At 40.7% G+C, this 12,113-nt stretch overlaps 1 protein-coding gene across 1 annotated transcript in view; it reads left to right on the top strand.

Annotated features, from left to right (window-relative positions):
• baiap3 (BAI1 associated protein 3) overlaps positions 1 to 12,113 on the top strand; it is a 46,183-nt gene that overhangs the window by 13,888 nt on the left and 20,182 nt on the right. The window contains exons 3-10 of the mRNA XM_074656039.1: positions 5,944 to 6,031; positions 8,294 to 8,377; positions 8,557 to 8,664; positions 9,130 to 9,189; positions 9,992 to 10,058; positions 11,127 to 11,340; positions 11,576 to 11,620; positions 11,939 to 12,016. Of these exons, the coding sequence (XP_074512140.1) occupies positions 5,944 to 6,031; positions 8,294 to 8,377; positions 8,557 to 8,664; positions 9,130 to 9,189; positions 9,992 to 10,058; positions 11,127 to 11,340; positions 11,576 to 11,620; positions 11,939 to 12,016 (744 nt within the window). The remainder of the gene's footprint in view (positions 1 to 5,943; positions 6,032 to 8,293; positions 8,378 to 8,556; positions 8,665 to 9,129; positions 9,190 to 9,991; positions 10,059 to 11,126; positions 11,341 to 11,575; positions 11,621 to 11,938; positions 12,017 to 12,113) is intronic.

Genomic DNA, 12,113 nt, shown 5'->3' with positions numbered 1-12,113 from the left:
ATCTCTGTCAACAGTGGTGGACCTCATATTTCACACTTGACTTCACTGGGTTTCGAACTGTGAGCTCGCTGCAGTATCATTAATGGATTTGACTCCTCAGAGACACCACCGAGGCTCTCATTTTTAATTAATGCAGAAAAACACAATCAATTTAGAATGAAATTAAATGGAAAACCCTATAATGTGCATGAAATTACAGTAATTAATGACAGATATGGCATACTATACATTTGAAGGATAAGGCTGGAGTTATTCTATATTTTTCTTATTATCAGTCAAACTCATGAAAACACCAAAACCAACAATGTGTTATTCCGATCTCCCAGCCTGTGTGTTGCACTCAGCCCATTTGTTCCCACTGAAGGCATCTTTAATCATCTTTAAAGACTGAGACTGTATTTTTTTTTTGCTCAATAACTGCTGATCACAAACATTACTCAAACAGGAGTAAACAGTGCATTTGTTGAGGACTATTTTGAACCCTGGATTAATACAAATGAAATCATAAAATTAGAGTCTACTGTACCTGTGACCCCTCATCACAGGCCCTCATTAGTAGGGCTGTCCTTGACCAAAGAAATAACACTCTAACACTACGATTTTGTTGACTAATCGATTAGTTGATTTAATCAACAGATCTGTCAAACTGCGTTTCTCCACGAAGAATTGCACAAAAGCACCACTTTAAATCTTGTGTTTCCCAGAGATGTGCTCATAAGTTTCTTAGAAATAAGTCATTCAGCATGAAAAAAGCATAAAAAATGACTAATTGACTAAAGAAATCTGAGTCGACTAAGTCCAAAACGACCGATTATTCGACTAATCGACTACAAGCGGGCAGCCCTAATCATTTGAGAATTGAAATGGCTTGAAGAGTTAAAACTATGCAATAACACAAAGAATAGAAAAGTAAAAACAAAAAGATTGCTTTGCTTTGTGTTTTTCCGTTCCCATTAACCATGACTTTAAAGTTACTGTGAGAAACGTTTAACTGGTTATAAAACAGTCTCTATTTAATACAGATGCCCCTATATGACCTGTAAGTAAATCAGCGAGAAGAGTGGCTATTTCTATATAGTTAATCTTAATGCTTGTCATCGGTGCCACCAGGCAGGTCGGATTCTCTAGAAACTCCTTCGGCTCAGACTCCAGCGGGGGCCTCCGGCAGCTACCAGCGGTTGGACGGACTCAAATCCGGCTTCGCATCCGGCTTCGCTTCCGCCTTCGACCTGCAGTCGGAGCTCCGGACTCCGCTGGGAGCCAACACCGACCCCACACTGCTGGAGGTCCAGGCCATATTACTAGGCCCCCTGGAGGGAAGGGAGGCACGGGACTGTCAGACCCTGCTGCAATAAAATAAGAGGTTTTCTAAAGGGATTCATGGTGCTCAGAAACACCACCGTTTTTATCCTCCCGGGCCGCCAAAATCAACACAAAATAAAGTTCTTTGTGGTAGCTTTGAGTAAATATTGCAGGGAATAATAATGGACAATAATGGGAGCTCAGTGGCACAGAGGAATAAGATGCATCAGGCTTGGGCTACACAGGCAATACTTGTTGTTAGCAGCATGAGTTCATTGGTTTTGGTCTATCATGTGATTTTGGACCCCTAACACATGCAGTTATGGACATATACAGTACATTCAATCCCTGAGGAAGGAATGCCTACAATACTAAAAATGGAACTATAATACTGTCAGATATATCCAGTGATTTCCCTTTATGATACAGTTCTATATTTTCTGATGAATAAAATATAAGGAACATAAATCAGAAGGCATTATCTACCTCGTAGTCAGGAATCATGTTTGAGCTTTACGTTAGAGTTGCCTGTTTTAAAATGCGTCAAATCCTCAGTCCCAGTGAGGAAGTAAAAACGGTGAATCATCATTGTGAAGCACCCAAGAGGACCCGAGTTGAAAATAATTTCACACCAGGCTTCTCCTCTGTCTTATGTGTCTGTCAGTATAGTTCTATCTGGGAAACTGCTGTTATTGAACGGAGACATTCTGCGATCATATCTCCATGTTAGATCATTTTCACCTGCAATGTTTTGTTGCTTAATCAGATGTGTAATTAGAGTAAAACAAACCGTTTTGTGTGTAGTATTGAGGGTGATCCTTGTCACGGAAGAGATCCTCTGTTGTGATGGTAGCAGCAGGCTGATATTAGGCACTGACAACCGTGATGAATCGCATTAGAAAACCTGCTTATTTTATTAGAACGCATACAGATGTCACATTGTCTTTCATGCTGCAGACAACAGTGATGTCTGCACTATTAATTACTATGTATGCACTGCCATATTATATTGAAGTTTGACGTGAGGCGTTGCCGTCACCTTCACACTCCCAATTAGTCGCGTTTATTCTCGCAGATAGATGGAGTTCAGTCTTCCTGTTTGTATTTATGTTTTCCTTCTGATTGACTGTACAGACAGGAAAACATAATTGATTGAATTCTGAAAATACATTAGAATAACATGACAGTAATAAAAGAAAAGGACCTGTTTCCTAGCAACATCAAATCAGTTTGTTATTCAGGTGGCGTGTATGAGAGAGAGAGAGAAAGAGAGAGAGCAAAAATAGGTTGAAAGATATCAGCATCATTTGTTTTACATGTATCTAATCAGGACTGACTGTATTTGCATCATTTGGACATTATTTCGGCTCATGAACACGTCGCCCCAAAGCTCGAAACAAAAAGATCCCAGACTGTCTGGACAGATCCTCGAGCTGACTGACAGAAGATGGGACAGCTTTGAGGATAAGAGGATGCCCTGGACGACTGAAGACGGATGTGGAGAGAACTGAGTGTCTTGTAACACAAGTACTACAATCAAATGACGCTTATTTGTGCTATATGTGCAAATGAAAACTGTAAGCTCCAGGAAACAAAGCCTCCCATTTCTTGTCAGCGGAACAGGCTTTGTTTGTGGAGGCATTCACAGATTGTCGACTCGGCTTGCAGCTTGAAGATTTCAAACACTGCTTGAGGGGTTTCTGATCAGAATAGCAACTTTTGATCAGTGTTGGGCAAAATCAACAAACACACCAGTGAGGCTGAAAAGTAAATTCCTGTTTTAATGCAAACGAGAGAAAGGTTGAACTCCATCCTTATGTGAAATTAGAGACTGCAGAGTAGAGCTGAAACAGTTGCAGATTGTTTTGAATTGTGTTGATCATCTAAGAATTGCTTTAAGGGTAACTTTGGTACTTTTCAACCTGGACCATATATTTTTGTGTCTAAGTGACTAATGGGGACAACAATTTTTAAAACTGGTCCAGTATTGAGGGAGAACGCTGTAACTGGCAGCTGCTCACGAGTCAATTAGGGCTGTCAATCGATCAATATATTTCATCGCGATTAATCGCAATGACTATCCATAGTTAATCGTGATTAAACACAAATTAATCACACATTTTTTAATCTGTTCAAAATGTACCTTTAAACTTAAACAATGACAAAAATATTGTCCAGAAACCCTCACAGGTACTGCATTTAACATCAAAAATGTGCTCAAATCATAACATGGCAAACTGCAGCCCAACAGGCAACAACAGCTGTCAGTGTGTCAGTGTGCTGACTTGACTATGACTTGCCCCAAACTGCATGTGATTATCATAAAGTGAGCATGTCTGTAAAGGGGAGACTCGTGGGTACCCATAGAACCCATTTTCATTCACATATCTTGAGGTCAGAGGTCAAGGGACCCCTTTGAAAATGGCCGTGCCAGTTTTTCCTCACCAAAATTTAGCGTAAATTTAGAGTGTTATTTAGCCTTCTTTGCAACAAGCTAGTATGACATGATTGGTACCAATGGATTCCTTAGGTTTTTCTACTTTCATATGATGCCAGTGACTTCACATCAGCTTTAAAGCCAAAAAGAAATTAGTGTCGTTAAAAGGAATTTGTGCATTATTATCATGTTAACTTTGACAGCCCTAGCGTCAGTGTAACGTTACGTCCACTAAAAGTGCTTGTCTTTGACACTGACAGGCTCAGATTGTTATTATAAGTGTCTGACAACATTATTGAAAGGACCCTACAGAGAAGTGAAACATTTTTCTGACCTTTCGCTTGATCCGGTCTGTTTGTTATTATGTCCAACTCCCGCTCAAGGAGGAGATCTTAATATCCGTACACTCTGGCTCTAAAAAATACTGGCGGCCATCGAATTGAAAGACCTCGACCTCGTCCTCATTGTGGAAATCATCTAGATATTCAGCCATGACATTGAAAATCTTTTAGATAACACTAAGCTACGCTTTCTGTACTCCAACCACTCCATTCCACTATTCCACCGTTGTCCTCCGGCAACACGTCACAACGAGACTTCTCCTTGAGCGAGACTCTTTCCATAATGTCAGAAACTTATCACAATCAGAGCCTGTCATGGCAAAAACAAGCACTTTTAGTGGACGTAAATGACGGTGCCAGCTTACTTCAATAACACCATATTGCAGCCTGAGAGCAGCTGTTGCTACGGCGCTCTCCCTCAATACTGGACCAGTTTCAGTAACTGTATTGGTATCGTTGTCCCTATTAGTCAGTTAGACACAAAAACATGGGAAATAGGTTACTAAAGTTACTCTTTCAGTCATTTATTTTAGTTAAAATAGCCCAAAGTCAATTCAAGCTTCTAAAATATGAATATTTGCTGATTTTCTTAGTTTTGTATGATATTAAACGGACAAAACAAGCAATCTGAACGATGTGAACTTTGGCTCTGCAAAGCTATGATGGGTATTTTTGGACTGTTTTCTGACATTTGATTAATACATTAGTCAAGAAAATAATTGTCAGATTAAAGGTTAATGAAAATAATCAGTAGTTGCAGCCCAACTGCACAGCATGACTTGATTAAAAAACAGTGGTGTGGTATCATTATTTATTCAAAAGAGGACCTTTTTTGAAGAATATACTGGCTTTTATAGTTAATCTGGCATTTGATAAGAGATTTCTGCCGTTTTAACTCAATACATCCACCTTTCAAGTTTTACTGGGTTTGATGGCGGTGGAAACCTGACCATCTCTCTCAGCGTGACTGCCATTAGCTCTCATCAATACCTCAGGGGTTTGCCATCCGCTCCCCCACCATGGCGAGAGCCAGTGGGTGCTGGGATGGGCTGCCACACGCCTGCTGGGATGTGATGACGCTAATATAGGAGCGTGACAGGACCTCCTCTGCATAGTGTGACGGGGTTGGCTGAGAGCAAGAGAAGCTGTGGGAGCTGTGGGAGCTGTGGGGGTGTGTGGAGTTACAGGCAGACGGCGTGGCTGATCCCGGCGGTTCTGCCACAGCTCACATCAGAGCTGCTGTCTGCTCCTCTGATCTCCAGACGGGCCTGGAGGAAGACACCCGGTGTGAGATTTGGGTGGGGTGAGAGGTTGGGGTGAAGGTGGTGGTGGTGGTGGTGGTGGGGGGGGGATTCCCAAGGTGTTCAGCCAGCTATTCCCTCCCTGAATGTGCCTGTTATCACCATGACAACTGGGGCCGGCGGGAGTCCGGGGATTCACTCACACCTGGAGGAAAACATCATTTGCATTTTGCACACAACCCTGCTCATCATAGTAGATTAACATTCACGCAGAGTGCAGACATGTTGGATCGCTGAGAGCTTTGGTCCAGACCTGCTTTGCTTTTTAGTGCATGAGATGAGAAGGTGTTTGAGAGCTAATAAAGGACCTGAACTGCAGGCAGTGGAAACATAAGAAGGAAACAGATCGTCTTTACTGACAGACGCTTCTTGTCTGTAAACAGGATGCAGTGTGATCCCACCAATATCACTGAATCCCACTTTGTTTTTAATCACGATTCAGAAAAATTCTAGTTGACTGATGAGATTTGTGTATCTGTTAATACAACATGCAACATATTCTCCAAGTGTTGCATCTCTATTTTAAGAGATGATTTGACAATCTGCTTCCTCTTCTTGGCAGGATTTCCGAGGAGAGCGTGGAGTTCTTTGAGCGCGTGAATGCCATCCTTCAGAAGCAGGACAACATGCTGCGGGCTGCCCAGGCCGAGGTAACCCCCGCCCAACCTCCACCTTTCCGTCTGTTACGCCCATGAAACACGTTGGTGTAGCGAGTAGGCCCCAGCGCTGTCACCCGGGCCAGTATGACGCGTATAGACAGAAGGGCCGGGTTGAGATGGGTGCTCAGAAGACTGGCAGCTCAGCTGTGACAAGCTGCTGTCGGTGGCTATGTGCAGTTTCTCCTGCTGCCAATGTTAATAAGGCAATGCTGCTGTAATAACATCTTTGCTGAGAGCAATCAATGTCTTCATTTCCAAATTGCTGTAAGACCAGAGAGTAAAAAGAGAGGCAAAACGCAGAGAGTCATCATCAAAACATAAGGAACATTCATAATCTAATAATTAGGGTTGTCAAAGTTACCCGCGATAATAACGCGTTATAAAGCAAATTTGTTTTAATGCAACTAATTTCTGTAACGCATTAATGCAGCTTGCGGTTTTTAGTTTGTAGCGGCTCAGTTTTTGGTACCTTGACCTCTGACCTCAAGTCAGCTGGGCTTGAGTTTGCCATGTTATGATTTGAGCATATTTTTTATGCTAAATGCAGTACCTGTGAGGGTTTCTGCACAATATGTGTCATTGTTTGTGTTGCTAATTGATTTCCAATAATGAATAAATACTGTACATTTGCATGAAGCAGCATATTTGTCCACTCCCATGTTGATAAGAGTGTTAAATACTTGACAAATCTCCCTTTAATGTACATTTTCAACAGATAAAAAATGTGCGATTAATTTGCGATTAATCGCGATTAACTCTGGACAATCATGCAATTAATCACAATTAAATATTTTAATCGATTGACAGCCCTAATATAATAATTTAATCTTCTGAGAACTTCAATTTTGGACTGTTTTCCTTATTGTGGATGTCTGAGTCTTCTGATTTTGGTTGGCTATCGATAAGTGGCTATGAAGTCAGTAGTGGTGGAACGATATACTCCACTACATTTCAGGAAAATACAGAATGTTTTGCTCCACTACATTTATTTGACAGTTATAGTTACCAGTTACTTCTCACATTTATATGTTACATAAAAAAACATATGATAAGCTTATAAACAGCAATACAGTGCAAAGGCTGGAAACCAGTGGTTTCATTTTCGGCATTTGACCCCTCACAAAAATTCAAGTCGGGAACGTTTTCACATGTCTATGAGTTGTTAGCAGTCAAATTAAAGATTGATTTAATCTTTAAACATTTATTTAAATAAGTATTTGAGGCCCAATGTGGTAAAAAAATCAAATATTTCACAAAAAGCAATGATTAGGGCGAAAAAAGTTAAAAAAAAATAATAATTAAGACAAATTTATTATGTCTTTATCCCATTAATCATCTCACAACAACCCCGATTGTTTTTTATTTATAGAACTTTGTACATGTATAAGAGACATGACAATCACACATATGACACACAGATATCACAGCAAAACAGTATCATCTCTGGCAGTTATAATAATTGTTAGTTGGTGTAGTTAATTATAACAATAATACCGATAAAGCGAAAGTGAAGCAGGGAATAAATAATAATAGAAATAATAATTAAAAATGGGTAAAAGCAAAACAAACAAAAAAGAGGGAGGAATTAAATTGATTAAATGAGGAGAGAAAGATAAATAAATAAATAAATTACAAGAAACATGAACAAAACCAAAAAAGAATATATGTCGATTATTGGGTTTAAAAGTTAAGAGGCCAATGGCAGAATCCCAGCAGCACCGACAGAGGAGAAATAAATGGTTTCCAGACCAGCAGAAATTTCTCTTATTTTCCATCCCTAAAATACCGTATCTGTTCAAGATGAATTCAGCTCATTATGTCACATACCCAATTGATATGAGTAGGTGGATGATTGGATTTCCAATTTAAGAGAATCTGCCATCCAGCTATTAAACTACAGATGGCACCCTTATGAAGACTTGAGAGTTTTGTGTTTTGTAGGGAAAGGCCAAAAAGTGCAATGAGTGGGTTGATTACTGAGCCCAGCGCTATTGACAGAAGGTTCAAAATAGATTTCCAGAAAGCAAGCTGTCTCGAACAAAGCCAGAACATGTTTAGTAGTGGGGCTGGTGCCACCCAGATTTATCTTGTGACCCTTTGGAGGGGCCCGACCTTAAATTAGGAACCACTGGACTAAACTACCAAGAGATGATTGACACTCTATACTGTCAGTAATGCAACCTCAGCTTCTCCTCTCTCCAGTTCTTACTCAACCCTATAGCTTTAAGAAAATCTGTTTCTGACCCCTCACAGTGCGAAAGAGGGGCCTGCACAGTGCCGCCGCCGCAGGAGCACGTGGACCAGACCTTTAACCCCGACAGAACCCGAAGGACAGAGGTGCGTCTGTTTTCATCCTATTTCAGCAGGGATTACATTTTAAAAGTCGCAATAACAAAACCCTCCCTGCTATTGATGTGCAGCAGAGCAGAAAGCATGAAGGCAAAGGAGCATGAGCTATTATTTTTTTTTTATGTTTGAAGGGTTGTTGTTATTAAGTGTGTTTTCATGTACTGTAGCTGGACCTGCTTTATGAGGAAGCTGTGTACACGGTGGTCAACCGGGTGGGAGTGCCTTCACCTGAACACGTGAGGAGTGATGAAGAGCTGTTTGCTTACCTGCTAAAGGTATCTATCTATCCATCTATGCATCCATCTATGCATCTATCCATCTGTGCATCTATCCATATATGCATAAATCCCATCCCGGAAAAACAGACTGTTTTCTAAGCTGCATTAAATCTCTGTTATTAACAGTGCTGCCAGCCTCGTAGAGAGTGTTATTTGTTGTGAGCAGGCTGTAAGAATCTGAGCAGATGCTCTTGGCTCTAACCTGATTAAACATCAAAGTCCAGTCACACTGTGTGCTGATATACAGCTGTGATATTACATCCATTCAGATGACATCATGCTCAGGATTGTAGCCTCTTTTATGTCTAGAGTGGGCGTCTTGTTGTGTTTTATAAAGGTCATTCAGTGGCGTTGTAGTGGTGATAGTAGTGCATTTTGAATTGTAACAAGAAACTGAATGTTTATCCAGGTTTTTGTTGCACAAAGAAAAACTTTTTTCATTTTACTCTCTGACAATCCAAGGTGTTCGATATGGGCGAAGAGGAACATGACATCATTCTCCAAAAAGTACAAGAAGCCAAGGTGAGACACTTTGTACATGAGTCACTGTCCATTCAAGTGTATCCTTCAGATGTACTGTGGGACTGGAAGCTGACATCAGTTTTCTATACTTAAAGGGAGAAATGTGCACTAGTCTGTACATTTCCACTCTGTGCTGACATAATATTATTACATTGTTGGTTATACATCATATTATATATATATTACATATTACGTAAAAAGCTCTGGTACAGTCCTTAAAGTCATTAACAAAACAGATAACACAATGAACTCCTCAGTGGTCACTAAGTACAGATTTAGAGGCATCACTAAACCCTCAGTTGTGCAGCCACAGGTGGTGTTTTAGTGCATTGCCTGGTATTTTCTAACGCTCATAGTTTGCACAGTGCAGTATAGTAATAAGGTGAAAGCATGGTCTGGAGAGAAACAGTTGGAGAGCGCTGATGCCCTTGGAGAGTTGAGAGATGTAAGAGACCTGTAACACCTGAAAGCCTCTTTCACTTGACTGCCAGAGACCTTTCAAATATCTCTGTTCAGAACTGTGAGTCCTTATAATAAATGTTGAGACCAGAGTGAAAATAGTTTTACCCTTTTATATATTCTCTCTGTAATCCTGGGACATTGAGTTCTTCTACCTTGCGACTCACAAAGCTGATATATAAGATATCCGATGAAGCATTCAGTAATTCTTTTTTCACAATCAATGTTTATACCATCGTATCTATGGAAATACGTTGTAATGCACTCAATGCATGACCTTGATTTGATTTGACGCATTTACCGTTTCTTACTGAACAGACAGTAAATGCCTTTTTTTCCACAGCGAGCCAGTTTCTCCTTGAGAGTTTCCGTTATGAAAGCAAAGAATCTGATGGCCAAGGACGCAAACGGTGAGTTACTCAAGCATTAGATAACCATAAACTTTCTCTTTTGGAAAACAAAAAGTTCTGTGAAATATGTCTCATATGTGCAGGTTTGACCAGCAGTGACGATATATCGTAAACTTAACCATTGGAGGTCAATGCATAACCTTAAATAGCATCAAACAACTATTTGCTATGTAAAGATATAGAGGAGTAATGTCTACCTGAGCAGAGAATGAAGTCACTCTCCCTCTGTGTGTGTTGTAATTCAAGCTTCTCCGTGCTTTTGTTGGTCAATGCCTAACCTTAACCATCCGAGGTCAATGCCTAACCTTAACCATCCAAGGTCAATGCCTAACCTTAACCATCTGAGGTCAATGCCTAACCTTAACCATTCGGGGTCAATACCTAACCATCTTGTGAGAGTTTTGCAAATTGTGACTTTTTGCGGCACTAACACGATAATAGTTCTGTGGTTCATGAACACTATCACCCTCAGAAGCTGAATAAATTACAATAAAGCATAAGCATGTACAGTATGCATGTCATCCTTTGACACCTGCATAATCTGAGGGTGCATTTGGTATTTGAATAGTATTTCTTTATTGTGAGATGGGAAAAAGGTTAGGGTGGACATGCTGCTTATGTGACTTTTTATGTACTGTATGCATATGCACATAATATACAGTATGTGTCATATCACACATACGTCATTACATCAACCACTTCAATGACATTATAATGACTGGTTTTATAACTGGTGCGTGATTAAATATGTACAAGAGCAGTCTGGTAATCTGTTAAGTATTGGACTTCATGTACTGTTCCTGTCACTTCCCCGACCACAGCCGACTACCCGTGTCCACTTTCCACGCGAGGTGAATTTGATCTCAAACACCCTCGTTGTCAACCAGTCGCACTTATTACACTGACGAGCACTTAACCAAAACACCACGCTGATTGTAATCACAAATGAGCCCAAAGGCTTCCCTTCTCTTCCTGCTGCACCAGCATCATCAGGGTGATATAAACAGTTTTGTGTGTGTGTGTGTGTGTGATATAACCTTTTCTATGCGTCACCCCACGGCCTGCCAGGGTACAGCGACCCCTACTGCATGCTGGGAATCCTGCTGGGTCAGAGCCCGCGGGAGACGGAGGAGAAAAAGGAGAGAAAGTTCAGCTTCAGGAAGAGAAAAGAGAAGCTGGAGAAACGCTCCAGCACCAAGGAGGTGTTACCCGCCAGGTGTATCCAGGTGACCGAGGTCAAACCGGAGACTCTGAACCCCGTGTGGGACGAGCACTTTGTGTTGTGAGTACAGCAGTTCAACCTTTAGCAGAGTGCCGGACATTGTGATATGTGTGACGTGCAGGATTCACAGTTTCATTTGTTTCAACACCTAAAGTTGTTAGATTATGTGACCAGTGCAGCACAGTGTCATCTCTGTGGAAGGATCACTAAAATAGGGATGTGTTCATTATCAGTATTTACTCATGGAGATGATACTTCAATTAGTAATTGTTTGGTTGTTGTTGTTTTTTCACAGTGAAATAGATGATGTCCACAATGACCTCTTACATCTTGACATATGGTAAGATTCGTACGCAGCAGCACCTTGAATTCGTTGAATGTGAGAATAATAATATCAGTATACAGATTACGTTGCCTCTTGACCTCAGCTCTAAGCTGTAAAAATGTACATTTATAACAGATTGAAGAGTCATTGTTCAGCTGTTATAGAAACTTTTCTGGCCTTTGGTCAAAGCTCGACAGTAAAAGTAGAGTACACTAGGCAAATGCTTTTCTTGAATGGGGTTAGATTGTAGTAGATCTCCTTCACTTCTCAGGTCCGTTCATCGTTGTGAGATGAGAGGTTGTAATAAACTCTGAATTCTCCTCGTTTCTTCAGGGATCATGACGATGACGTGTCTGTTGCTGAGGCCTGCAAAAAGCTCAATGAAGTCAGTGGACTTCGAGGAATGGGCAGGTAGAAGAAACTATGTTGTGTAATCCTGACTTAATGTAATGAAGAAATGCTGGATATTCCTTTAGCAGTGTTTTTTTCCTTTTTGAAGGGCTGAACT

Source organism: Sebastes fasciatus, chromosome 13 (genome assembly GCF_043250625.1).
Source record: "Sebastes fasciatus isolate fSebFas1 chromosome 13, fSebFas1.pri, whole genome shotgun sequence".
Classification (NCBI taxonomy): domain Eukaryota; kingdom Metazoa; phylum Chordata; class Actinopteri; order Perciformes; family Sebastidae; genus Sebastes; species Sebastes fasciatus.
This window is presented reverse-complemented; position numbering and strand designations above follow the sequence as displayed.